Genomic DNA, 25777 nt, shown 5'->3' on the forward strand with positions numbered 1-25777 from the left:
ATGTTACTTTGATCCAAGGATTTTGGGAAAGTGGTTCCATCCCTCCTGTATAATATACAGTGTATTCATATGGGGTTTCTGCTGGAGATACTACAGAAGGTCATGTATCTAGAAAGGCTTGAGGATGCGTTCTATAAATAATGGCCACCTACATTTAGTAATTGGCAACAGAATAAGTTAGATACGACTTTTTGTCACCAAGTACAAAATTCTAAATGCCATTTACAAATGTGGACAAAATTGTTGGTCCCCCTCGTTTAATGAAAGAAAAACCCACAATGGTCACAGATATTAATTTGAAAGTGACAAAAGTAATAATAACCAAGCCACAAAGCTTCTGGGAGAATGTCCTATGGACAGATGAGACACAAATCGAGCTTTTTTTGCAAGGCACATCAGCTCTATGTTGACAGACGGAAAAATGAAGCACATCTTGAAAAGAACACTGTCCCTACTGTGAAACATGGAGGAGGCTCTGTTATGTTCTGGAGTTGCTTTGCTGCATCTGGCACAGGGTGTCTTGAATCTGTGCAGGGTACAATGAAATGTCAAGGCTAGTAAGGGATTCTAGGGAGAAATGTGCAGCCCAGTGACAGAAAGCTTGGTCTCTGTCGCAGGTTATAGGTCTTGCAACTGGATAATGACCCAAAACACACAGCTAAAAACACCCAAGAATGGCTAAGAGGAAAACATTGGACTATTCTGAAGTGGCCTTCTATGAGCCCTGACCTAAATCCTATTGAGCATCTTTGGAAGGAGCTAAAACATGCCATCTGGAAAAGGCATCCTTCACACCCGAGACAACTGGAGCAGTTTGTTCATGAGAAGGGGCCAAAATACCTGCTGAGAGGTGCAGAAGTCTCACTGGCTGTTACAGGATTCGTGTGATCGCAGCGATTGCCTCAAAAGGTTGTGCAACAAAATATTAAGTTACAGGAACCATCATTTCTGTCCAGGCCGGTTTCATGTGTTTTTTTTTTTTGTTTTTTTTTTTAATTCATTTTCATAGAATTTTTATTTATTATTACTTTTGTCAGATTCAAGTCATTCCTGTGACCATTGTGGGTTTTACTTTCATTAAACGAGGGGGACCAACAATGTTGTCCACATGTGTATCATTTGTGTGCCGCCGAACCCCTTACAATTTGGTCTAAATTTGTCTACCCATTCAAAAGGCAAAGGCCCATGGAAACATGTATATACTGTATATGTCAGATAGCTTTGATTCTCCACGTGGGTTGTAACCTTTGGTATTTCTCTGCCCCTTATAGAATTAAAGCTCGTTTCTATACAAACTTCTAGGGCTTGTTTCTTACCAGCAGGTGGACAGATTTCAAAGAAAGAAATGCCAAAATCGTATGGGGCCCCTTGGGGATCAAATGATGTTTGGGACTTAGCATTTTGTTCTTGGTGATGAGTCTTCGTCAAAGGGCTACTTAAAGCTGGAAGGGTAAAAAATAGAAACTATGCCTAGAGCGACTTTTAGGATGCAGGCAAAGGGGGGCAATACTAAACTGGGTAGGGATTGGAAAATGTATGCATATTCGTATGTTGTAATGTTTACTTGAGACCTGATATTATGATGTTTCTTGCAGGTTATTAACCAGATTTATAATGTTTGTCATATCTTATATAATACTATGTGTTTATTATGCACTGCAGAATATACCGGTACATGGCGGAGAAGTAGAATTATCACAGTGTCATATTTCAGCAGGTACATTATTTTAGGAGGGTACGTTACTAGAAGCTTTCTATTCCAAAATCTATAAATAAGAGTAGGGTAAGTACATTAGTGTCATAGGGTGACATAAGGAGAGGACCGAGAACACTTATCAGACTCTGAAAATTGTTCTTACAAAGAGAATCACTTCACGCTGCCAAGAAGCGCACAACACGCTGGGCCTCATTATCAAGTGGTATTCGTCAGATTAACCCTATCCCTGGCTTGTGGGGTCTTCTCACCTCACCAGGTTAAGCACTTTGCAAACTTTGCTGATATCGAAGTGGTTACTTTGGCCTGAAGTTCTTACATGGCTTGCAGAGGGAAACCGTATTAAGGTAACGTCTCCTCTGTACATGTACAAGTTATAACCATAGGTAGTAATGGCCTGTGGCAAATGTAATGCCTTCGTCCTAAGATAACTCTATCTGTGCAGTGTTGCAGTATTGAAGCAAATTAAAATTATGATAATAACTTGTTCAGAAGATATTTTAATGATATACTTAATGTTTTACAGCAGCTTTGCTTCAAGCATATGGCTAGGCTTTATGGCTACATTAAATGTCTAGACAGCTGCATCTTCCCCACCTTATTTGGCAAGGTGTCATACTTAAAGGGGTTTTCTCATCTCAGGATTTCACATGCCCTCCTGTCTCCTCTCCCCTCCACTTCATGGTTTTCAGCTCATTCTTACTTGAAGCTCCAGTTTGTTGCAAACAATTTATCTCTGGATGTATATACACAGATAACAGAAGGGTTGCTTAAGAAACTTATCTAGCTCTTATCAGGGATCAAAAACTCAAGCAATATGTAGAAAGAGGAAGAGAAGAGAATGTTGTATGTATGTGTGCGTGGGAGGAGGCACCGAGTTATCATTCTGACCTGAGAACAGGTCTGTAACCTAGATAACCAGCTGTAAATTGTAGAGATTTAGATGTATCTGAAGCGGAGCAAGATAGATAACGTAATGTATCGAGTAAAACATTTCCGTTGACTTAATCTACAAGTCTAAAAACGGTCCATGAGATGGAGATACCATAAATGGTTAACACAGAAATACACGTCTGTACACCAACAAGATGTGGCCAAAATTATGGAAACCACCAAAAGTGGTTGTGTTAGACTGTTCCTGTAACTCCCCTAGAAGTGAATGGGATTATTGAAACAGTGTGGTACAACCATCTTGGCTCTCTCCATTATCCTAGCTACCTCTGACCACAGAATACAGACAGATATTCTCATCTCAAATCTTTAAGACTGGGATCGGAATACCCCTTTAAGCTGGTCATACACTTTGCATAGCTGACAACCATGCACTTGTTTAACAGTTACATACATAGTTACATAGTTGATGAGGTTGGATAAAGACATCAGTCTATCAAGTCCAACCTATAACCCTACAATCCCTACAGTGTTGATCCAGGGGAAGGCAAAAAAACCCCATGAGGCTCATGCCAATTGCCCTATTTCAGGGGAAAAAAATTCCTTCTCCTGACATATCCCATATACATGTAGACTAAGCCTGAACGTGCACGTATGGAGTGGGGAGTTAGCCACTGCCAGGCACCATCGGTGAAGGGACATCTAGCATAAACACAATTGAAAGGTAACAGCCCAGTCCCTCCCCCCCCCCCCCCCCCAATCTCTAGCGAAGAAAAGCTGGGACCACCATAGACATTAAATGGTCTGGGAGAGAACTTCTCAGAAAACAATCATACTGTAGAGGCCAAACATGGGGTAACAAAACTTACCGGTTTACAGAGAATGTTAGGGAAGTGCTGAAAGGAACAAAAGTAGAAAGGCAGGTATCACTGTGCTGAACTCCCAATTTAAGCTTTAGAAGACATCTTGACCCGGTGGTATTGCTGTCTAGATCTCCTACATAAGATGTACCCTTGTGTGTCTGATCAGTGTTGGCGCTGTGGTTCAGAAAGGGGCTCTCTCCTCCATATCTGGCGGGAGTGCATGGGGATCTGAACATTTTGGAAGTCTGTTTTTGACCTCTCTACTTTAAGGTCAGTGCTCCAAGTTGGTCCCCCTTTCCCTTATATTGGGGAAATACAAAACGATTAAGTATGACCTCCTGTGACATGTTCTCGTGGCTACCAGGGCAGTCATCCCTAGGCACTGGCTCAGTGCTGCCACCCCCTCTTTGCAGGAGTGGCTCCAGGAATTCCTCCACATACGGCATTTGAAGGTGCTAGTAGCAGCGGATTCTGCGGACTCCTCCAGGTTTGATGCTCTCTGGCGGCCATAGGTGGTGTTTCAAGAGTCGAATGATTCTGCTAGCTCCTTTCCCTGAGCCTCTGATAACTTGGGATACATTTCTGTAACTACATTTACTACCTTAAGCTTTAGAAGACATAGATTACATTATTGCCAAGACGATTGTCTTCTTCCAGTCTAAGGAGATTTATGATTCAACACTATTATCAAAGAAGTTGTCTCTAGTATTATATAGATGAGGTGAAACATTACTGTAATTATGTAGACGAAGAAATTTACAATTTCATTGTAGAGAATTTCTACCTATCTGTCTGTCTGTTTCTGATTATGTAATAGACTATGAACCTGACAATTTGCCTCCTCGGAGTGAACCTTTAACTGTCTTCTTCTGTCTGACTATCCAATGCATTTGATTAATATTATTATTGTTGAAGGCAACAAAAAATATCTAACTTATATGTCCTATTGAATGTTATGAGCTGAACATCAAGCATATCCAGACTCCATAACCTGCTACAAGGATATGGCTATAAGCCTACGAAATGAGCACTGTTAAATTTAGTAGTTGGACAGCGATGGTCAAGACTCTTTTTCAAGGTTGGGTATGACAGACTTATTCCCATTTGTATCTCATAGTTCATGTCTAATGGTGGTTTTGCTGTGTTTGAGAAAATGGATTTTGAGAAATATGGCGATCCATTTTCTGCCCAGTCATCTGAACATCTTTTTTTTTCATGTTTAAGGTGTTTCTGGAATATGACTTGTTCTAATTTCTCATCCGTAGAACGTGTTTGGCGACAAGCCCACAATTCCGGAATACAAGGTTGCTGCAATTCAGAAGTCACGCTTCATTCTACTGCACTATGGCACTTTTAAGGCAGGCTGGGACTGGCTCATCCTTTTGGCCACCTTCTATGTTGCTGTTACGGTTCCTTACAATGTCTGCTTTGCCATCACTCGAGATGACAGCATTTCGTCACGTAGCCCTCCGAGTGTTAGCGACATCTTTGTTGAGATCCTTTTCATGCTTGGTAAGACAAAGTGGATTGTCATTTGTATTGTGCCCTAGCACTAACTTCTTATAAATTATGAGACTGATTTTGACCATTTTTTCCTAATTTTAGCACTTAAAGCATACTTAAACTTCTGAGCAAGTTTTGATTTTTGGACATCTGTGATACTAATGCATATTGTAATATATTTTTATTAACATATTTTGTCTCATTTCTGGGTAATCTTGCTCTGATATCTATTTTCTGTCCCTTCCTTATTCTTTTCCATGCTTCTCTATTGCCAGTAAATATCCTCACACTGCCTTTCACTGGAATATGGGTGATCAGGTTCAGTGGCGTAACTAGGAATGGCGGGGCCCCATGGTGAACTTTTGACATGCCCACCCTGACTGATGCCAAAGACTCCGATGGACCGACCCCCCCCCCACATTCCTGTGCACTCTATGCCCCATAGTGGCCCCTGCACACAGTATTATGCCCTATAGTGGCCCCTGCACATAGTATTATGCCCCATAGTGGCCCCTGCACACAGTATTATGCCCTATAGTGGCCCCTGCACACAGTATTATGCCCCATAGTAGCTCCTGCACACAGTATTATGCCCCATAGTGGCCCCTGCACACAGTATTATGCCCCATAGTGGCCCCTGCACACAGTATTATGCCCCATAGTAGCTCCTGCACACAGTATTATGCCCCATAGTGGCCCCTGCACACAGTATTATGCCCTATAGTGGCCCCTGCACACAGTATTATGCCCCATAGTAGCTCCTGCACACAGTATTATGCCCCATAGTGGCCCCTGCACACAGTATTATGCCCTATAGTGGCCCCTGTACACAGTATTATCCCCCATAGTAGCCCCTGCACACAGTATTATGCCCCATAGTGGCCCCTACACACAGTATTATGCCCACTGTGAACACCCATGAACAATTACTATACTCTGGGGTATTTTCAGACCCCAGAGTATAATAATCGAAGACCCATGGGGGGGATAGGCCCCAGTCATTGACATCAGGGACGTTACACAATTAGGCCCGAAGCCTGCCAGGACTGTGGAAAGGTAAGTAACACAGCTTTATATGCTCCCTTACCTCTCCCGGGCCTCCAATCATTATACTCAGGGGGTCTGAAACCCCCCGAGTATAATAATAATGTTTGTGGGGTCCGTGGTGTCACTTATCGATCCCGGCCCCTGCCAGGATCAGTAAGTAAATAGGGCCCCTTACTGGCTGGAGTAACTCCAACCGGTAATGGCCTATTAAGAGAAAAAAACACAGCGGTAGCAGCTGTCACCGGGCCCCTAATGTCCCAGGCCCTGTGGCAGCCGCTACCCCTGCTACCCCGGTAGTTATGCCACTGAGCAGGTTCCTGTATAATACAGATGGTGGGCGCTACTTTAAACAGTTATGTCTCGACATTAAACAACCTAGAACAGTTGTTTGGGGGTCATATGAAGAAGGCCTTAATATGCCACCAAGATCTCAGTTTTACCTGTAGTATTTTGGATACATTAACAGTTGAAAACACTGTCAGGATATGGAAGTCGTACAGCTCCAATATCCCGACTAATTTGTACTGTTGATATCTCTGGACATAATACAGGTAGTTCTGGGTTTATAATACCTGGCATATAACTGTTTGAAATGACCACCCCCCACCAGCCTCAGCTTCTCACCCCATGGACCTGTACTCCAGTGAGGGGATCTAAGGGCAACAGAGAAATAGAAAAGAATAGAAAATAGATTTCAGCATAATATTTAATGGAAAGGAGCCAAAATCTATTGTATAGTCTGCAGGTATAGTTTGTTGAAGTTTAGGTTTGCATTACATTACACTTGATCTGCATCAACAAATTTTGGAAAGAGGAATGGAGGCGGCTAATGTGTCTTAATGTATTACAAAGATATATTTTATTTTCTAAATCTAGCAAATGTCCTCATTGTTGCTTAACAGGGGAATATTAGATATGTCCTATATGAACATATTAGCACCCTGATGTAACAAACTAGAACTGACTTTTGGACTCTACTGTTTTAATGGCTCTTGTTGCATTCTGTAATAAGATGTCACACTGCGGCAAGGCATCAGTGTCAGATAGTATGAGGCAAACTTTTGACATGTGGGAAGAGTTGAGCTCTGCAACATATAGGATTATATGATTTAGAACAGGCGTTTTAAGTAAAAATTGGAGTAAATCTTGACAGGACTCCTAGCAGAGATACCGACAGACCAGATTATTCCACCCACATACATTGCTTGATGGATATAGGAAGAGCTGACAGCAGGACTCTCACTGATTCTCCAGGAGTCCTGTCATTTACTCTGCTTGTTATTAAGAAATGCTTCTCCAACTCCTATAAACCTATATATCACAGATCTAAGCATCCGTATATTATATTATATTACATTACATTACATCACATCAATCACATTATAATATATATATATATATATATATATATATATATATATATATATATATATGTATATATATATATAATTATATTATATTATATTACATCTGCTCTCAGATAGGGTAGCAGACGTCATCTGACACCTGTTGAAAAATTTAAGTCATTTCCTAATATAGATTTTTCAAGAACTATACTGATACATTGTTACACACCCTCTGTCATGTCCGCAGATCTAGAACGATACCGGAATTTCAGCTGATGAATATAGATAGATAGATAGATAGATAGATAGATAGATAGATAGATAGATAGATAGATAGATTTCCTCTCAATAAATGCAAAGATCATGAAAATAAGGCAACGAAAGGCAAAGCAAATTATAAAGCAGCAGCACTTCCCTTCATCCCATGTTTTCTAAGTAAAACCTGTTTATTGTATCAGATCAAAATTCAATACCTGTTTCCCATGAATGGAAATATCTATTATACCATGAACTTGCTTTATTAACGTAAAACTGAAAAACCTATTAATATTCCTCTCTCTTACCCTGGTGCATTGTCATCCTTCCCTTTGTATAGCGACTGTCAGTACTGAAGTATTCATTCTTTGTATGTTTCATCGCTACCTACAAGAGACGAGAGAATCCATTGACTGCTGCTGCAATTCACAGATAACATTCACAAATTGAGAAATAAACTATGAGTCAAGATCAGCAAACGTATTTGTCTGAACCACATAACTATGAGGCTACTCTTGAGATATTAATACAAAGAATTAAAATATATTTTTCCTAACATTGGTTGACTCTATGGACACTCACATGTAGATTCCTAATTTTTCAAAAAACATTTAAAATAGCAACTTTTAGAATCTATCAGTTTTTAGATGCCATGCTGATACTTATACACAGGACCTGTGGGAAAGCTCTTCTCCGCAGCTCAATACTGTGGAGCCGAAAATACTCCGCGTGGCACCAGATGGACGAGCTATGACTGTCTATTGTGAAAATATTCTCCCCATGATGCAATGCCAGTAGAGGAGAATACTAACGTATTACGGCAGCCATAGCGAAACTTTTGTTTTGTAAAATTAATAGAATTTAATAGAGAAACCTCCATATGTCTCTGTATTAAATCAGAGGCATACAGAGACAGATTAGATCCCCTTAGCTTTCCTAAAAATTCAAAGTGCAAAGTAAGGCCTTTGCGGGCAGCACATTTGGTGGTTTTTTGGCACGGCTAGCTGCGACGGGATCCCAATGCAGCGCATCGGCATTCTGTTGCGGCATCCCGCTCCTGATTAGGCCTGAATGAATGGGCCAAAACAGAAGCGTGTCTAAACGGCGCGGGCACTGCCGCTGGCTCAGCTGTGGAATCCTCGGCAAGACAGGTCATGTTGGTCATGATAGGTCATATGAACATACCCTTAACCTGCCCCCATTGCATCTGGAAGTTGCAGATTAAGCAGATACTACCCTTCAAAACCATAACATTGAAACACAGGAATTGTCCGGCAAAATTTGTTAAGGTTTAAAGAACGTAGTGCGAATCTCCCCTCAATAGTATAATTCTCCACCATATATGTGTTAGCTTTATCACAATATATACCATATATATATATATATATATATATATATATATATATATATATTCTATGTACTCTTCTATTAGATATATTTTGTGTACCTTACCAAAAAATGGCTGCTGTTTTTCACAACCATGCAAAACATGCCAACCGTAAGCAAAAAACAACACACATCCTAAACTTAGACCTCGGCAGATACAAAACTTGGATGCCAAGTAGTCTGTTTTTGTAGCCACTGATTTGTGAATAAGGCCTCAGTGATATGTTGTCTTTCATTCAACTACGTAGATGGATCGTGCAGAATGTAAAGCATCCTTGGGCTGATACTGGGAACCATGCATTTGGCAGTCCTTGAAAATACATGTACAGGTTTTGCATATTCGTCCAACAACTGTCCTAATATATCACATCCAACAGCTTGCTTGGATGTTGATCAATTCCCGGGCATCTCTCCTAATGACAGATAGAAATGCTGGCTTGCTCATTTTAGTCTATTTTGTAAAAACAAACAGCATTCTCATGTATTAAATATCTGTTCCATGGGCCTTTTGGAACCCCGTTGTGCTGTCCTTTTAGCTTGTCAGTTTAAGAGCTGGGTGAGGAGCGGGGAGACATTCATTCACAAAAGATGCTGTATCTAAATATTTAAGCGAGCCGTGGAACCAATGTCCTGGGGAGGGAAATGTATTGAAGATTTTCTTGTTATTATTCGCAGGCGAGCTAATGGTAGAGCCTGCGCTTCATTTTCAGACATCTTGTTAATTATTTACTAGGGCGAATTGCATTTTTAGAAACCAGTGGGAGGAAGAAACTGACTTTGGGTTAACAAAAATTGTCACATATAGAATGGCACATGGATAAAAATGTCTTCAAGTGTATCGTGATGGGACATAATGATGGATATGCTGACATGTTCTGTTAGCTCTATCGTATCTGATTTTTTTTTATTTCTTGAAAAATACATATTTGTTGTCTGGACACTATCCACAGAGATGTATTGGTTGTATTGTTACCTATACTCCGATGCCTGAGAGGACAGCTATGGCTTATTAGATCCTGATATTGGGTCACAAAGCTAAAAGTTCTGCTCCTACCTAGTTGTATTCAAATACAGGTTCTGCTGACCATAGGATGTTTTAGTTATGAAATGGGTGGAAACTGGTTAAATTAAAGGTGCCCATACACATAAGGACAAACTGAGGCAACCCAATTTCATAGGGACCACGTATATAGGGTAGTCCTCACTTTATGATGATGTTAGAGAAAAATAAAATAGGACATGTTGAATATCAACATGCCTAATCCATTGTTCTCAGATATCTACTAGGGTTGAGCTGATCTTGATTTTTCAGGATCGATTTTAAAATCTGATTTCCAATCATTTTTCTTTCGAACCCGATCTCGATCCCAATTCCGATCCCAATGCAAGTCAATGGGATATTTTTTATTAATCAGAGATTGGATTTTAAAAGCAATCCTATTCACTATACAGCATGGAATCTAACAATTGAACGCTTGAATTGTTAGAATCCACACTGTGTAGTGAATCACTAAGTAGCCAGAGGATTTTTTTTTAATCCTCTGGCTACTTAGTCTCCCCTGGTGTCCACTTACCTGCAGAGATGGCTGCTCCGGTGCCCGGTGTTCTTCGCCTCGCTGCTGCTCCACGCTGCTCTACTCGCCTCGCTGCCCCCTGCCTCCCAGATTAGGAGAGTGTGGGCGGGTTAGGAGAGTGTGGACAGGTACTGGGAGGGGAGACGTCACGTCTCCACGCCCTGTACCCACCCGCACTCTCCTAAGCCACAAGCCCCGCCTTCCTAGCTCTTTAAACACTAGCCTGGGAGGCGGCGGCAGCGAGGCGAGAAGAGCAGCGTGGAGCGGCAGCGAGGCAAAGAAGGAGAACACCGGGCATCGGAGCAGCCATCTCTGGAGGTAAGTAGCTACTAGAGATGTTAGTTTAGTCTCCCATTAGAATGAATGGAGGCAGCCGGCGCGCAGGGGGTTAAGGCTGTGTGCCGGCTGCTTCCATTCATTCCTATGGAACCGCAGCGGAGCCTTCACACTGAGTATACACTCCACTCAGAATGAGCGGAGCGTATACTCAGTGTGAAGGCTAAGCAAAGCATTGTGGGAAATAGTACCGATCTCGATCCCACCTAAAAAGATCGTGTTCGGAATTCCAATCGCGATCATGAAATTTTCTCAATTGCCGATCGGAATCCGATCTTTTCCGAACACGCTCACTCAACCCTAATATCTACCAATGGCTTCTTTCATTCTCCATATTGGCCTAGTCCTGCATGTATATGTATAGAGAAGTCCTAAAAATAGCTGTTAGTCGAACAAGACTTCACCTGACAGTTATCAAAAATGTACGACCAGTTTAACACCAATGAGATCAGATCCTGACAACAATGGGAAATGAATGTAGGAGGCTAAAGCCGTATCAGTGACCGGGTTGTCTGAACGAACGACCCCAAGACCAAACCTTAACTATTAATCTGTGTGATCGTGGGGGTTTGTTATCGGAAAAAAAAAAATGAACGATGACTGAGATGACCAAGGATAGACCAAGAGTAACCAATCACTGATATTCTTGACCAACCACCAACCAAAATTTATCCAGCAAGGGTGATCGTCTCATCGCCCATTGTGAACAAACATGGTATTTTTATGGTTAACTGTCATCCACATTGGCTAAAATCAGAAAATGTAATGTTTATGGCCAGCTCAAGTCTTGTCCTGGTCTACAAGTGTCCCATGAGCTGAAACAATCCGTGTGTTTGAGACGAAATCTGATGTGTGTGAACCTACCCTTAACGCTTTGAACTGGGCTGCATAGATCCCTGTTACGATTGGGGAGGAGAAGGACACAGGCCGATGTGATGGGGCCATAGGTGTGATAATTGGTATATGTGAATATAGATAACACAGTCTATGGAAAGTTCTGTGAATTTGAATGAATTTACCTGTAACAATGACATTTTTCTTTTTTAATTTACAGACATTCTTTTAAATTTCCGAACAACATATGTCAGCAAGTCCGGTCAGGTTGTATATGACCCTCGCTCTATTTGTGTGCACTATGCAACCACATGGTTCTTTGTGGACCTCATTGCTGCCCTTCCCTTTGACCTGCTCTATGCATTTAGTGTTAATGTGGTAAGTAGACAAATCAATCTCGGCCAATTTTTATGAACTACTTGACATTCAAAGCATATCGCATATTGTCTGGATTATTGGCAGGAGGAAGCTAAAGACATATTGAACCACAATCCAATGACATAAAACCCTTGAAATAAACCTATAAATGATTGTCCAGGATTATAACTAGTTTTCAGGATTATAACTAATTTTCACATATCAGCATTTGTGCAGTAGATTCTTTCGTGAAGGTCGGTAAAGTAGTCCCAAATAATTGCTATAGGTTGTAAATAGCTGTTTTATATACCGTATATACTCGAGTATATAAGCCGAATTTTTCAGCACAGTTTTTGTACTGTGTACAGGCTTATACTCGAGTCAGAATTTTTTTTTTTTTTTAGGAGGGGGGTCTATGACCAGCCACAATATTAATGTATAGAATCTCCCATAAAATAGTGCAAAAAAAAAATCACTGCTTTCCCTAGAATACATACAACCGTAGAAAATTACTGTGAAACACATACACATTAGGTATCCCTGTGTCTGAAAGTGCCCGGTCTACTGAATATAGGGGATCTGCAGTGCTCCTGTTCCATTGGGAAGGGGTTAATAGGAGCACTGCAGATACTCTATATACAGCCAGGCTGAATTCCAAGTGGGGGGAAGAAAAACCAGTCCTCAAGCTCAGGGAAGGGACAGACAGACAACCAAAACACCCCCTCCCCTTTCCCAGCAACTACTGCACCCAAAAACTCCGACCATTTTAATTTTTGAAATTTTCCAGTAGCTGCTGCATTAACCCCCCCCCCCCCCCGGCTTATACTCGAGTCAATACGTTTTCCCAGTTTTTTGTGGTAAAATTAGGGGCCTCGGCTTATATTCGGGTCGGCTTATACTCGAGTATATACGGTAATAAAAAAATAAAGTAAATAAAAGTTCTAAATCTCTCCTTCCCTAGAATACATATAAAAGTAGAAAATGGCTGTGACACACATACACATTAGGTATTCCTGTGTCTGAAAGTGCCCGGTCTACTGAATATAGGGGATCTGCAGTGCTCCTGTTCTGTCAGGAAGGGGTTAATACGAGCACTGCAGATACCCTATATACAGCCAGACTGAATTCCAAGTGGGGGAAAAAAATTCTCAGCCCTCAAGCTCAGAGAAGGGGCAGACAGACAACCAAAACACCCCCTCCCCTTCCCCAGCATCTACTGCACCCAAAAACTCCGACCCATTTTAATTTTTGAAATTTTCCAGTAGCTGCTGCATTTTTCCCCCTTAGGCTTATACTCGAGTCAATACGTTTTCCCACTTTTTTGTGGTAAAATTAGGGGCCTCGGCTTATATTCGGGTCGGCTTATACTCGAGTATATACTTTCTTTTTTTTCCATAGTTTTCACCAGGTTTCTCTTGTTTTTACTTCTTAGTATTTTGGAGTTCATCTCCTGAAGACAGTGCGTCTCCTCCGACTTCTTCGCTTGCTACAAAAGTTGGACCGTTACTCCCAGTACAGTGCGGTGGTATTGACCCTCCTTATGTCCATGTTTGCATTGCTTGCCCATTGGATGGCCTGTGTTTGGTACTTTATTGGGCAGAAGGAAATTGAAATTAATGAGATTGGTAAGTGGAAGCAATAAACGCATGCAATGGATTCTACAGGTAATGAGGAAATGGAAGAGTCATTGTTATTGCTAATTTTTTTTGTAAATTAATAGTTTAGGTATTAATATAAGATACTTTGCAATATATCTTATCAAAGGAAAATACTCCTATCTCCCATCATCAGCCTCTCTCCTGTCTGTTAAACTTCCATATTCACTGCTTAGTCCCACTTTCACTAAAGGCAGACTGAAGTTCATACAAGTCTATGGAGAGGTGAGGAGGAAGAGGCATGAGTTAAAAACAGAAACCTAGACATCCTAGAACAGATAAACATAAGATTTCTATCTAATTAGAATTTTTTTCACATCTTTACTACTCAGTTCTGCTATAAAATCTGATAACAACTTGATGTATTCTGTCTATTCCTGTTTTTCCATCACTTGCTGTCTCCCTCTCCATAGACTTCTACTGTGCCGTGACCTATCTACTGACTCTTCATTGTGAGGAATGTCTAAGTGAATTGATCAGTTTAGCAGGAAGGAAAGCATCTGATAACAGGAGACAGAAGCAATTTTCTTTTATAACATATATTACAAAGGTTTATATATATATGTAGATAGATAGATAGATAGATAGATAGATAGATAGATAGATAGATAGATATTCACCTGAAGTACTCATTTATTCACAGTTGTTCTTAAGATTCTTTTCTGGGTTGGACATTGACTTAAAGAGGTTGTCCCGGCAAAAAAATGATTTTTAAAATAAGTCAGGGAAGGTGGGAAAAAAAAACACCTGGTGCTCTGGTATTCTCCCAGCGCGGTTTGGTCCTGCTTCTCCATTGTCTTCTAGAAGTGAAACTCCTCGCCAGCTGTGTCATCCTGGATCCCTTCCGCTGAAGCCAGTGATTGGACAGTCAGCGCCATCAGGAAGTTGACCCCAGGATGTCACAGATAGGCTGAGGCTGAGGCCGGTGATGGGTCTCAATGGTCACATGCGTCGGAGACTTCTGTTGGAAGACAACAATGAATCAGCAGGACCAGACTGCACTGAAGTACCTGGGAAAGCTGAGTAATATATATATATATATATATATATATATATATATATATATATATATATAAAAAAAATTTTAATTATTATTTAAAACAAAAAAATTGTGCCCAGACAACCCCTTTGAAGGGTAGCTACCTATAGGTGCCATTCATGAGACAGTTTTGCTCCTTCCGGATGACAACCAGACATCTTGTTATAAACTCCTGACCATGACCAAGCCGGTCTAGTTCCCAGGCAGGCATTAGCCGACTAGTTTTGTCTCATGCAGAGGGTACGTGTTAATACCGATAAGCAGATGACTGCAGTTCGGTGAATAACTTGATCATACTGTTCTAAGGGCAGCCAATTATTTCACTTTAATGGTCTCTTATGATGTGATATATTAGACTGATAATATATTTATGCATTTTTTTCTTACTATATAAAGTCCTAAACCTATCTGTGGCACTGATGCATGACATCTGGATAAAATATCCTCCAAGATTGCGCTGCCCAGTGTGAAGTCAATAACAGTTTGAGTTTTATGGCCCAGTTCTGCAATGACATGAAAGTAGAACAAAGTCACAAATTAGAAAGGGCTGGGAAAGAAAAAAGGCCAGAGATATATTTTAATGGCAAAGATAATCCCGCTCCCTAATAGCAGAACGGCTATCACGGCCGCTCACACAGCTGCACAGTCTTTGCAATTACGCCAAAATCAGCTTCAAACAGCTGAAAAAGCAGAGCCTGTTATCTTTGAAGGTTCCCGGGGAGGGCACATCGGAGCAGAATGCAGACATTTCAATTTCCATATTGTCACCAGCTGGATGCTATACGTTCTGCCTGGCCGTGATGTTCGCAGCGGTGGAACTGGCACTGGTACTTTTTAGTGTACGGTATAGGCTAGTTGCACGGTCCTGATCATAATGAGGTTTTCATGTAGGTTCCCATTATCACTAGTATAGAATCCTTACAGTCTTGCCACTTTCTAGAACATGATGTTCACTTAAGACGATGCTAAGTTTAGTGTGAACCTAATTCATCTCTGCTGGAAATGAAGGGAACATTGAAAATTTCCAATTCTGGAACCATGTATGTCACATAACTGAAAGATAAATCCATTGGCCTCCATTGTATTATACCTGGCAAAAGGGTGGCAAGTCACGTGTCACAGATTTGCTCATCTCTATGATATATTTTAAAAGTTGACGTGAACTTCTAACATGACCACATTTATGAACCCGGCCATGGATAAGTCAATGTGGGCCAAAAATTGTCCGATCCTTTTTGAACTTGGAGGGACAGATAGCCAAAAGTTGGCATTGCTTTCACATATACCTAGGCATACTTGGGCATACACTGTATTATTGTCCAGTCGTTAATATATTTGTTTATTTCCATGGACAATAACAAAGGAACAACAAATTTAGTTCTAAGAAAAGTTATTTTATGTGGAATGTATTTACTAAAAGCGACATGTCGGGAGAGCTGGTTCTATGTATGTCTAGGTCCTGCTTTGATGCTATATACTGTAGTTAAAGTGTCATACTTGCCTTTATACTAAAGCTGCCACTACTGACACTCCTGTTCTTTATAAGTTCAAAGATCTGTCTTCAGTGTTTAACCTTTGATGTTTCAGTGGCTTTCATACAATAGAGAACTCTCTTTCATTAATATCATGCAACTAATATCAATAGGAAATCATGAGTTATGGCCCAGAATTTCCTTTTCGCTATTTCTGTATCCTACTAAAATAATCTGCCTAAATAATCTCACTTCTGTCCAACTACTCGTATCCGCAGTCCTTCCATGAGCTTTCATTGTGCAATCAATGCTCAGCACAATGACATAGCTATACAATATATAAATAGTATATTCACAGATGTATCTATCCGGATGAAAGACCTTGCCCACCAAGCCCATCCTACAGTGTATCTAAAAATAAACCCATGAATAGGGTTAGTGGTCGTCCTCTGGTCCCCTCACCTCAGTTGGCTCTGCTCTCCCTTATCCCGGGTAGGCTCTCTAAGGTAAAGGGTGATCTCCTGCACCACTTTCTTCCGGCCGCCAGAACGGTCATCCCGCTACATTGGTGTAGCTCCATGACTCCTTCTCTAATAAAATGGCTTCAGGAGCTTTTCCTTATCAAGAGGATGGAGGGCTTGGTCGCAGAGGACTCTCGTGACCCGTCCAACATTGATGCCTTCTGGCGGCCGTGGGTTGTGTTTCAGGAGTCTGAGGAGTTTGCCTCCCTTTTCGTGTGACCCTCCGTGACACTGGCTATTTTCTCTAGCACCCTTTGGCCCTGTCCTTTCCCTTTTTCTTTCGTGAAATTTGCTCAATCGCCGATCGGGATCCGATTTTTCCCGATTCCGATCACTCAACCCTAGTCAATGCTTCTCTATGGGAAAAGTCACTCTTAGGGTTTAGCCGATCTTGAGATTTCAAAATCCAATTTGCAATCATTTTCCAGCTGATCCCGATCGTGAAATTTGCTTGATCGCCGATCAGGATCCGATCTTTTCCGATTCCAATTTCTCAACCCTATTTGCCGATCATGTCATAAAAAAGGGTGAAACAGGCACAGAAAGCTGCGTGACCCACAACAAAAGAGGGAGTGTAGTCAGGGCTTTACTAATAGTTGGACGGCATCAAAAAGTTTTTGGACCTCTGAGATTCCAACCATTTGCCAAGTGTATTGTTATACCCATGAAGTGCAAGCTACACTGCAACATCGAACCAGTCTTGCAAATATCCTTCGCTGTACTGCTATATTCTGTAACAGGTCTGTTTGGAGCCCTAGCCAAACCGTGCCACAGGTCTCTTCCTCCTTATTAGGTTATTGTAATTTGAAAGTTTCAGAATTATTACCCATCAATTTACTTAATTTCCAAATGACCCAGATTATAATATCCTCAGATTTATGAAATTAGTAACAAGTGTAGAGCATCTGTTGGAACAGCCCGTATAACACTCATTGTACGCTCCCTTGGTGTTCTCATGCACTTGATCTGCTACGATACACACTTTTTACAACCTTCCTGGGCTTCCCTCCAACAACATGTTGAGAATCGCTGCACTTAATTAGACAGTGATATCCTGCCTACAGGCCCCCGAGAGGATCAACTTTGCAGAGAGATGTCGATCTCTCTTCACGCTTTTCGATTGATAGAAATAGGTTACGGTCCGGGACTCTGACCCCAAAATATTTCACATACATAATGAGATAATTTATTGGATCGGCTTACGTGTGCACCAGTTATGGGTTTTCAGCAGGGAAATGTGTTCTACAGCAGGATTTTAGATGATAACAGGTAGGATTGGAGTAATTATAGTAATGCAAATTCTACAGGTAATTGTAGATTTCTCTAAAACAGCTGAGCAGAGCGCGCACTTCATTTAAAGGGCTTTTACGGGAATTTACTGTTGGGAAAGGACATTAAAGAGGACCTTACATCAGATTGGACACAGGCAGTTCTATATACTGCTGGAAAGCCGACAGTGCGCCGAATTCAGCGCACTATCGGTTTTCCCGATCTGTGCCCCAGGTAAAGAGCGATCGGTCCCGGTACCGTAGCACTTTACAGTTAGAAGGGCGTTTCTGACAGTTAGCCAGCAACGCCCTTCTGCCCAGCAGCGCCTATCGCGCTGTTCTGTGGAGCCGGGAGGAACGCCCTCTCCCTCTGCTCACAGTGCTCGTGTATTATCAGGAGGGGAGGGGGCATGAAGAGAGATCGACATCTCTCTGCAAAGTACAGCGCGATAGGCACTGGTGGGTAGAAGGGCGTCCCTGGCTAACTGTCAGAAACGCCCTTCTGACTTTAAAGCGCTTCGGTACCGGGAAAGATAGCGCTTTACCAAGGGCACAGATCGGGAAAGCCGACAGTGCGCTGAATTCAGCGCACTGTCAGCTTTCCAGCAGTATATAAAACAAAATCTGATGAAAGGTCCTCTTTAATAGAAGATTTGGGGGGAGACTGTTTAACTTCTAGCACCCCTACTGATCAGTTCAAACCAGACTGTGGCACCCCTACTGATCAGCTCGATCCAGTCTATGACATGCAGCATAGTATCCTATATTATATCCTATATCCTCCCTCATGTGGTCCCAACAATACCCATGTTTGCCATAGAATATGTCATGTTGTAGTTCAGATGCTACAAGACCAGCATTTATAGTTCTCTCCCAGCTTAAAGGGGTATTCCCATGTACATAATCATATCTATATTTGTAGATAATTAAAAGTTAAACATTTTTGCAAATATAAGTAATTAAAAATTCTGCAGCGTTTTAAAGATTTTCTCTAACTTTCTTAGTGGTGACAGTCTGTTATCTTGATCGGTTGCCATGGACTAATGCAGAATTCTGCACTCTGCAGAATTTTTAATTATTTACATTTGCAAAAATATTTAACTTTTAATCATCTACAAATTAAAAAATAATTATGTAGATGGGAATACCCCTTTAACACTATGCATGCTATGAATTTTGCATAGAAGGGTCTGTCATGTCAGGACAGAAATGTGCTAGGTTCCTGCACCAGCTTGGCCATATTCCATATTGCTGAGCTTCTGTCTAAAATGTATTGAAGATTACTGACTGGACAGAAACAATCACATGCAAGGAGTAGACAGCAGCTACTACTGAAAAATACATGGATGTTGGTGACATTTTAGGAATCTGTAAATCCGTGTCAGCAGGGGTGTGACTACCGGGGTAGCGGCTGCCACAGGGCCCCGCGACAGCCGCTGCGTTTTTTTTTCTTAATAAGCCGTTACTGGGTGGAGTTACTCCAGCTGGTAACGAGCCCCATTTACTTACCGATCCTGGCAGGGGCCGGGATCGCTAAGTGACGCCGTGGCCCCTCAAACACTATTATTATACTCAGGGGTCTTTTCAGACCCCCGAGTATAATGATCAGAGGCCCAGGAGAGGTACGGGAACATAAAAAATAGTGTTACTTACCTCTCCGGGCAGGCTTCAGGCTTAGTTATGTGACGTACATGACGTCACATGACCGAGACCTGCGTCCCATGTCATATGAAGTCCCGGATGTCATTGAAAATGGCCGACAACACCGAGGACTGCAGTGGAGCCAGAGATAGGTAAGTGACAGTGCTTTTTTTATGCTTGTATATTCCCCCCAGTCTCCGATTATTATACTCTGGGGCCTGAAAAGACCCCAGAGTATAATTGTTCATGGCTGTTCACAATGCGGCAAAATACTGTGTAGAAGGGCCATTATGGGGTGTAATATTAAGTGCAGGGGCCACTATGGGGCAAAATAGTATATACAGGGGCCACTCTGGGGTGTAATAGTGTGTGCAGGGGCCACTATGGAGCGTAATAGTGTGTGCAGGGGCCACTATGGGGCGTAATAGTGTGTGCAGGGGCCACTATGGGGCGTAATAGTGTGTGCAGGGGCCACTATGGGGCGTAATAGTGTGTGCAGGGGCCACTATGGGGCGTAATAGTGTGTGCAGGGGCCACTATGGGGCGTAATAAGGTTGGTCAGGGTCTTCAGCAGTGGTCGGGGGGGGGGGGGGGGGTCCCCATATCAAAAGTTTGCCACCGGGCCCCACCATTCCTAGTTACGCCACTGAGTGTCAGGTAATAGTTACATATATACATAGAAACCTCACATAACACTCTTGCAAAAAAATATAGCCCGAAAAGACTTCACAGTACTACATGGAAAAAGCACAAGCTAATGCAAGAAGACAATAATAAACCAATATGTATAAAAAATATATCAAATATTTTATTACACATTAAATAGCAGATTATAATTAAAAACAATAATGTACAGCAGGGCAGATGGATTTTAGCCAAAGACATACACACATAGACACATAGAATAAAGAACGTGGGTACTTATGCTAGACCATGTAAGATGAGTAAAGGTAAGTATAGTAGCATAGAATAACACTTGTATAAATACAGCAAGGCTACAATAGTGCCAACCATAGAATACTGTTGGCAACAAACACCCCTCCAAAAAAGTGTCCCTATAGATGTATAGCTGTATACTTGTATACTGATATTTTGTAATTATAGCATAAATAGCTAAGGACATATAGGAGGAGATAAATACAATGTGTAAAGTGTGAAGTAAACTACATAGATATTGCTCCCATCAATAAGGAATATAGATTACATATGTAATCACACTACAATGCAGCCAAAGCTGTGTGCATACAAAATACAAATAGCTACCATAAGGCAATCAGCCAAATACCTGAAGTCATGTCTCCAAATAAAGGTCAGCTAGCAGCCACGGTAAAATGCTAACAGATAGGTAGACGGACCACCCCTACGCGTTTTGCCACTACTGTGGCTTCCTCAGGAGGTGACAATACTGTAAGGCAGATAGCGTCTTTATATACCTGTGATGAGTGATATCGGCGCGCCGCAGCTGCGATGACGTCCCGAGGAGCCGGAAACGTCAGTGTGCATGCGCCGGCAGCGTCAATGACGTGCCGGTCACATGACACACACAACGGACCAGATCACATGATCGGGAGGTCAGAGCGCAGCTGGAGCGCGCACCTCATCGAAATAGGTAAGTATAGCAATATAGGAACAGAAGAATAGAAAAAAAGAAGAAAGCAAGGTGAACAAGATTTTATTAAGACTTAAATGGAGCCTCAGACAGACTTCATATATGGAATATAATTACTATAAGAATATTATATTTTGCTTCATAGGGAGCTAACTAAACTACTTTGGAAATGAAATATAATTCTGAGTGCATTAGTCAACAAAAATAATAATGTGATCAATAAATATATATTCAAACAATGACATCATATGGATACATAAGTATACATCAGAACAACACTCACATCCAAAAAAGGACATAAGAAAACTAATAGAATACTAATAGCACACCAATCAGCCACAATACATGTGTGCAAATATCATTATCATGAATTTAAGGCATCATCAAAAATATAATGAAACAATATTAAGAGGGATAACCCAATTAAAACAGTGAATAACCAAATAAACTAGCAGTGATAAACCAAAGTGAAACATCACTAAAAACAAAAAATATACATATAAAAATATATATACATATATTTATATGTATATTTTTTGTTTTTAGTGATGTTTCACTTTGGTTTATCACTGCTAGTTTATTTGGTTATTCACTGTTTTAATTGGGTTATCCCTCTTAATATTGTTTCATTATATTTTTGATGATGCCTTAAATTCATGATAATGATATTTGCACACATGTATTGTGGCTGATTGGTGTGCTATTAGTATTCTATTAGTTTTCTTATGTCCTTTTTTGGATGTGAGTGTTGTTCTGATGTATACTTATGTATCCATATGATGTCATTGTTTGAATATATATTTATTGATCACATTATTATTTTTGTTGACTAATGCACTCAGAATTATATTTCATTTCCAAAGTAGTTTAGTTAGCTCCCTATGAAGCAAAATATAATATTCTTATAGTAATTATATTCCATATATGAAGTCTGTCTGAGGCTCCATTTAAGTCTTAATAAAATCTTGTTCACCTTGCTTTCTTCTTTTTTTCTATTCTTCTGTTCCTATATTGCTATACTTACCTATTTCGATGAGGTGCGCGCTCCAGCTGCGCTCTGACCTCCCGATCATGTGATCTGGTCCGTTGTGTGTGTCATGTGACCGGCACGTCATTGACGCTGCCGGCGCATGCACACTGACGTTTCCGGCTCCTCGGGACGTCATCGCAGCTGCGGCGCGCCGATATCACTCATCACAGGTATATAAAGACGCTATCTGCCTTACAGTATTGTCACCTCCTGAGGAAGCCACAGTAGTGGCAAAACGCGTAGGGGTGGTCCGTCTACCTATCTGTTAGCATTTTACCGTGGCTGCTAGCTGACCTTTATTTGGAGACATGACTTCAGGTATTTGGCTGATTGCCTTATGGTAGCTATTTGTATTTTGTATGCACACAGCTTTGGCTGCATTGTAGTGTGATTACATATGTAATCTATATTCCTTATTGATGGGAGCAATATCTATGTAGTTTACTTCACACTTTATACATTGTATTTATCTCCTCCTATATGTCCTTAGCTATTTATGCTATAATTACAAAATATCAGTATACAAGTATACAGCTATACATCTATAGGGACACTTTTTTGGAGGGGTGTTTGTTGCCAACAGTATTCTATGGTTGGCACTATTGTAGCCTTGCTGTATTTATACAAGTGTTATTCTATGCTACTATACTTACCTTTACTCATCTTACATGGTCTAGCATAAGTACCCACGTTCTTTATTCTATGTGTCTATGTATGTATGTCTTTGGCTAAAATCCATCTGCCCTGCTGTACATTATTGTTTTTAATTATAATCTGCTATTTAATAGTTACATATAGCCATATGGAGGGCTCATGGAATCAATCTTACTGGTCGGCCCTAGGCGCGAAAAAGTACATTTTAATAGGATGTAGAAACATACTGGGAACAAGGTGATAGAGATTTTTATTTTATCTTAATCATCTAAAGAAATAAATTGGTTTACAAAATTATGCAAATCTCCGTAGGAGACTTGTGCATGTGGCGGATATATAATGTATTTCGATTTGCCTAAAATTATTGGGGCACAGAAGAGATCACTAATGGGTTCGGTAATATAAAGTCTTGGCATTAATGGCGTAGACGACAACCTAGAATGTAAATGACCCATATTATCAAATAAAACAACATAATAACAGGAATGGCATTGTAGCTCAGAGATTTCACTAATCCTGTAAATATTGTAACAAAAAAAAAAGAAAACTGCAGGGTCGCGTTATAATGATTGTGGATACTGCACTGGATACCTTAGAGGAGATTAGAAGCACAGATCTCTGTACAAAGAGATGGACGGCTCTGGTGAGATCTAAGGCCCCGGTTCACATCTGCATTCCAGGACTTTTCTCTCCGCATGTTTTATGCACAAACCGCGCAGATCCCATTATAGACTATGGGGTCTGCGGGTTTCCTTTAGGTAACCACTTTTTATTGCATATAGGTTTCTGTTTGGGGGGGGGGGGTCCTCAAGCAGATCGAAACCTGAACGTGAATAGGACCTAAGATGTGAAGGAAAATTAAAGGGGTTTCCACTTTGATGTACATAAACCTGAAACAATGGAGAGCCAGACCACGCAGACATTGGCAGACCCCATTGAATATACATGTTTCTGTTACACATCGTAACATCCACCAATCCTAACATCAACATAATAGGTAAAAAAGAACAACAGGGGGCACCATACAAAATATGGTGCAGAGATTTCTAGACACAGGAGCATTAAAAAAAATAAAATAATAATAATAATAATTCAGGGGCCACACGGTGGCTCAGTGGTTAGCACTGCAGCCTTGCAGCACTGGAGTTCTAGGTTCAAACCCTGCCAAGGGCAAAAAACCATCTGCAAGTTTGTATGTTTTCCCCGTGTTTGTATGGATTTCCATCCCATATTCCAAAAACATACTGATAGGGAAAAATGTACATTGTGAGCTCTATGTGGGGCTCACAATCTACATAAAAAAAAAAAAAAAGAAATTCACATTCAGGGTGCTAGATTGTCTCTACTGAAGTTGTTCTGTGATGATTGCAAAACAGTTCTCTCTATAATATAGATTTCATCTATCTATCTGTCTATCTCATTGTTTCCCATCTATACTATGCCGTATCAAATATCTCCCCTATCTATCGTACGTCTACCTATTTGACTTATATCTATCTATCTATCTATCTATCTATCTATCTATCTAGCTATCTATCTCATAAGCATTTATCGATATATTTATTTATCTCTCCATTTCTCTTATTCCATCTATTAGTTGTTTCTCACTAACCGATCCTGTCCCATGTGTCAGTAAGCATCATTGCTATTACTAATAGACTACAAAGAAAAGCATCAAAGGGCGGGCAGAGCAATCATTATTATAAATGCTGCCACTGACCTTTAATTCTGATGGATAGCTAAGCAATGACATTCAGTGCAATAACCCAGAACTCATCCTAAAGTGCACTAAATCCTATTTCTAGATGTGGGGTAGAGGCAAATCATGTCCTCCTTAAAAGGAAATCAAGAAAATCTATGAATCAAAATGTTACCTTTATACATTTGTGCTAAATATAAATTGACTTTGCAGTCGCTTCGTTGTTCCTCCAATAATTAGATGGCGGATACAGATTCCGCTGAGTTATAACAAATATTAAATTACTGTCTGCATGTTCTGTTATGTCGATCAGATTGGCAATGAATATGTATTAATATAATAATGACAGGCTCATAAATCTGTTGTCTTCTCAACATGATGGGAAAAGACAGCAAATGGATTCCTTGTGTAGCAGCAGTTTCAAGAAGCGACTAAAAAGTAAAGATCTGGAAATATTTCATCCACTTCTATATATTTCTATATGTTATACATCTGTTTATATTTCTACTTGACTTTTGCGGTTCCAAGTACTGATACCAACCCTTCTAGGTACAGTTTTTGAAGGATCACAGTAAACAGCTGATTGGCATGGGTGTCAGGAGTCAGGCCCACTATAATTAATTATGTATAACATTACATATCCTAAGGTACATGTACAGCGGATGTCAGGACTTTAAATATGGAACAGGGTGAGGGCCATAACAAAACAATACTCACTGATTGTCATATACTATTTGATTGTGGGCACTTAATTCTTCAAATACCTTGGTAAAATGCAACCCCGTCATTGCGGTTTTATATACTGCTAGAAAGCCAACAGTGCACTGAATTCAGTGCACTGTCAGTTTTCCCATTATGTGTCCTGCGGCTGGAGATATCGGTGCTGTTACCAATGTCTGCCCACTGTCAGAAGGGCGTTCCTGACAGTCTAGCTGGGCCCCACCGACAGAACTCGTCCATAGTTCTTTACTGTCAGAGGGGGTGTTCCTTAGGGCTAGTTCACATGGGGACATGGAGGAGGATTTTGACAGCGGAATCCACGTCATAATCCTCCTCCATACAATGTTAGTCTATGTAGACTGC

The 25777-nt window shown here is 40.8% G+C and overlaps 1 protein-coding gene across 2 annotated transcripts in view; it reads left to right on the forward strand.

Annotated features, from left to right (window-relative positions):
• Positions 1 to 25777, forward strand: part of LOC142216862 (voltage-gated delayed rectifier potassium channel KCNH8-like) — a 322754-nt gene that overhangs the window by 255107 nt on the left and 41870 nt on the right. For both annotated transcript variants that reach the window (XM_075284942.1, XM_075284943.1), the window contains exons 5-7: positions 4734 to 4980; positions 11970 to 12127; positions 13539 to 13731. In XM_075284942.1, coding sequence (XP_075141043.1) covers positions 4734 to 4980; positions 11970 to 12127; positions 13539 to 13731 — 598 coding nt within the window. The remainder of the gene's footprint in view (positions 1 to 4733; positions 4981 to 11969; positions 12128 to 13538; positions 13732 to 25777) is intronic.

This window comes from Leptodactylus fuscus, chromosome 8 (assembly GCF_031893055.1).
Source record: "Leptodactylus fuscus isolate aLepFus1 chromosome 8, aLepFus1.hap2, whole genome shotgun sequence".
In the NCBI taxonomy this organism is placed as follows: Eukaryota; Metazoa; Chordata; class Amphibia; order Anura; family Leptodactylidae; genus Leptodactylus; species Leptodactylus fuscus.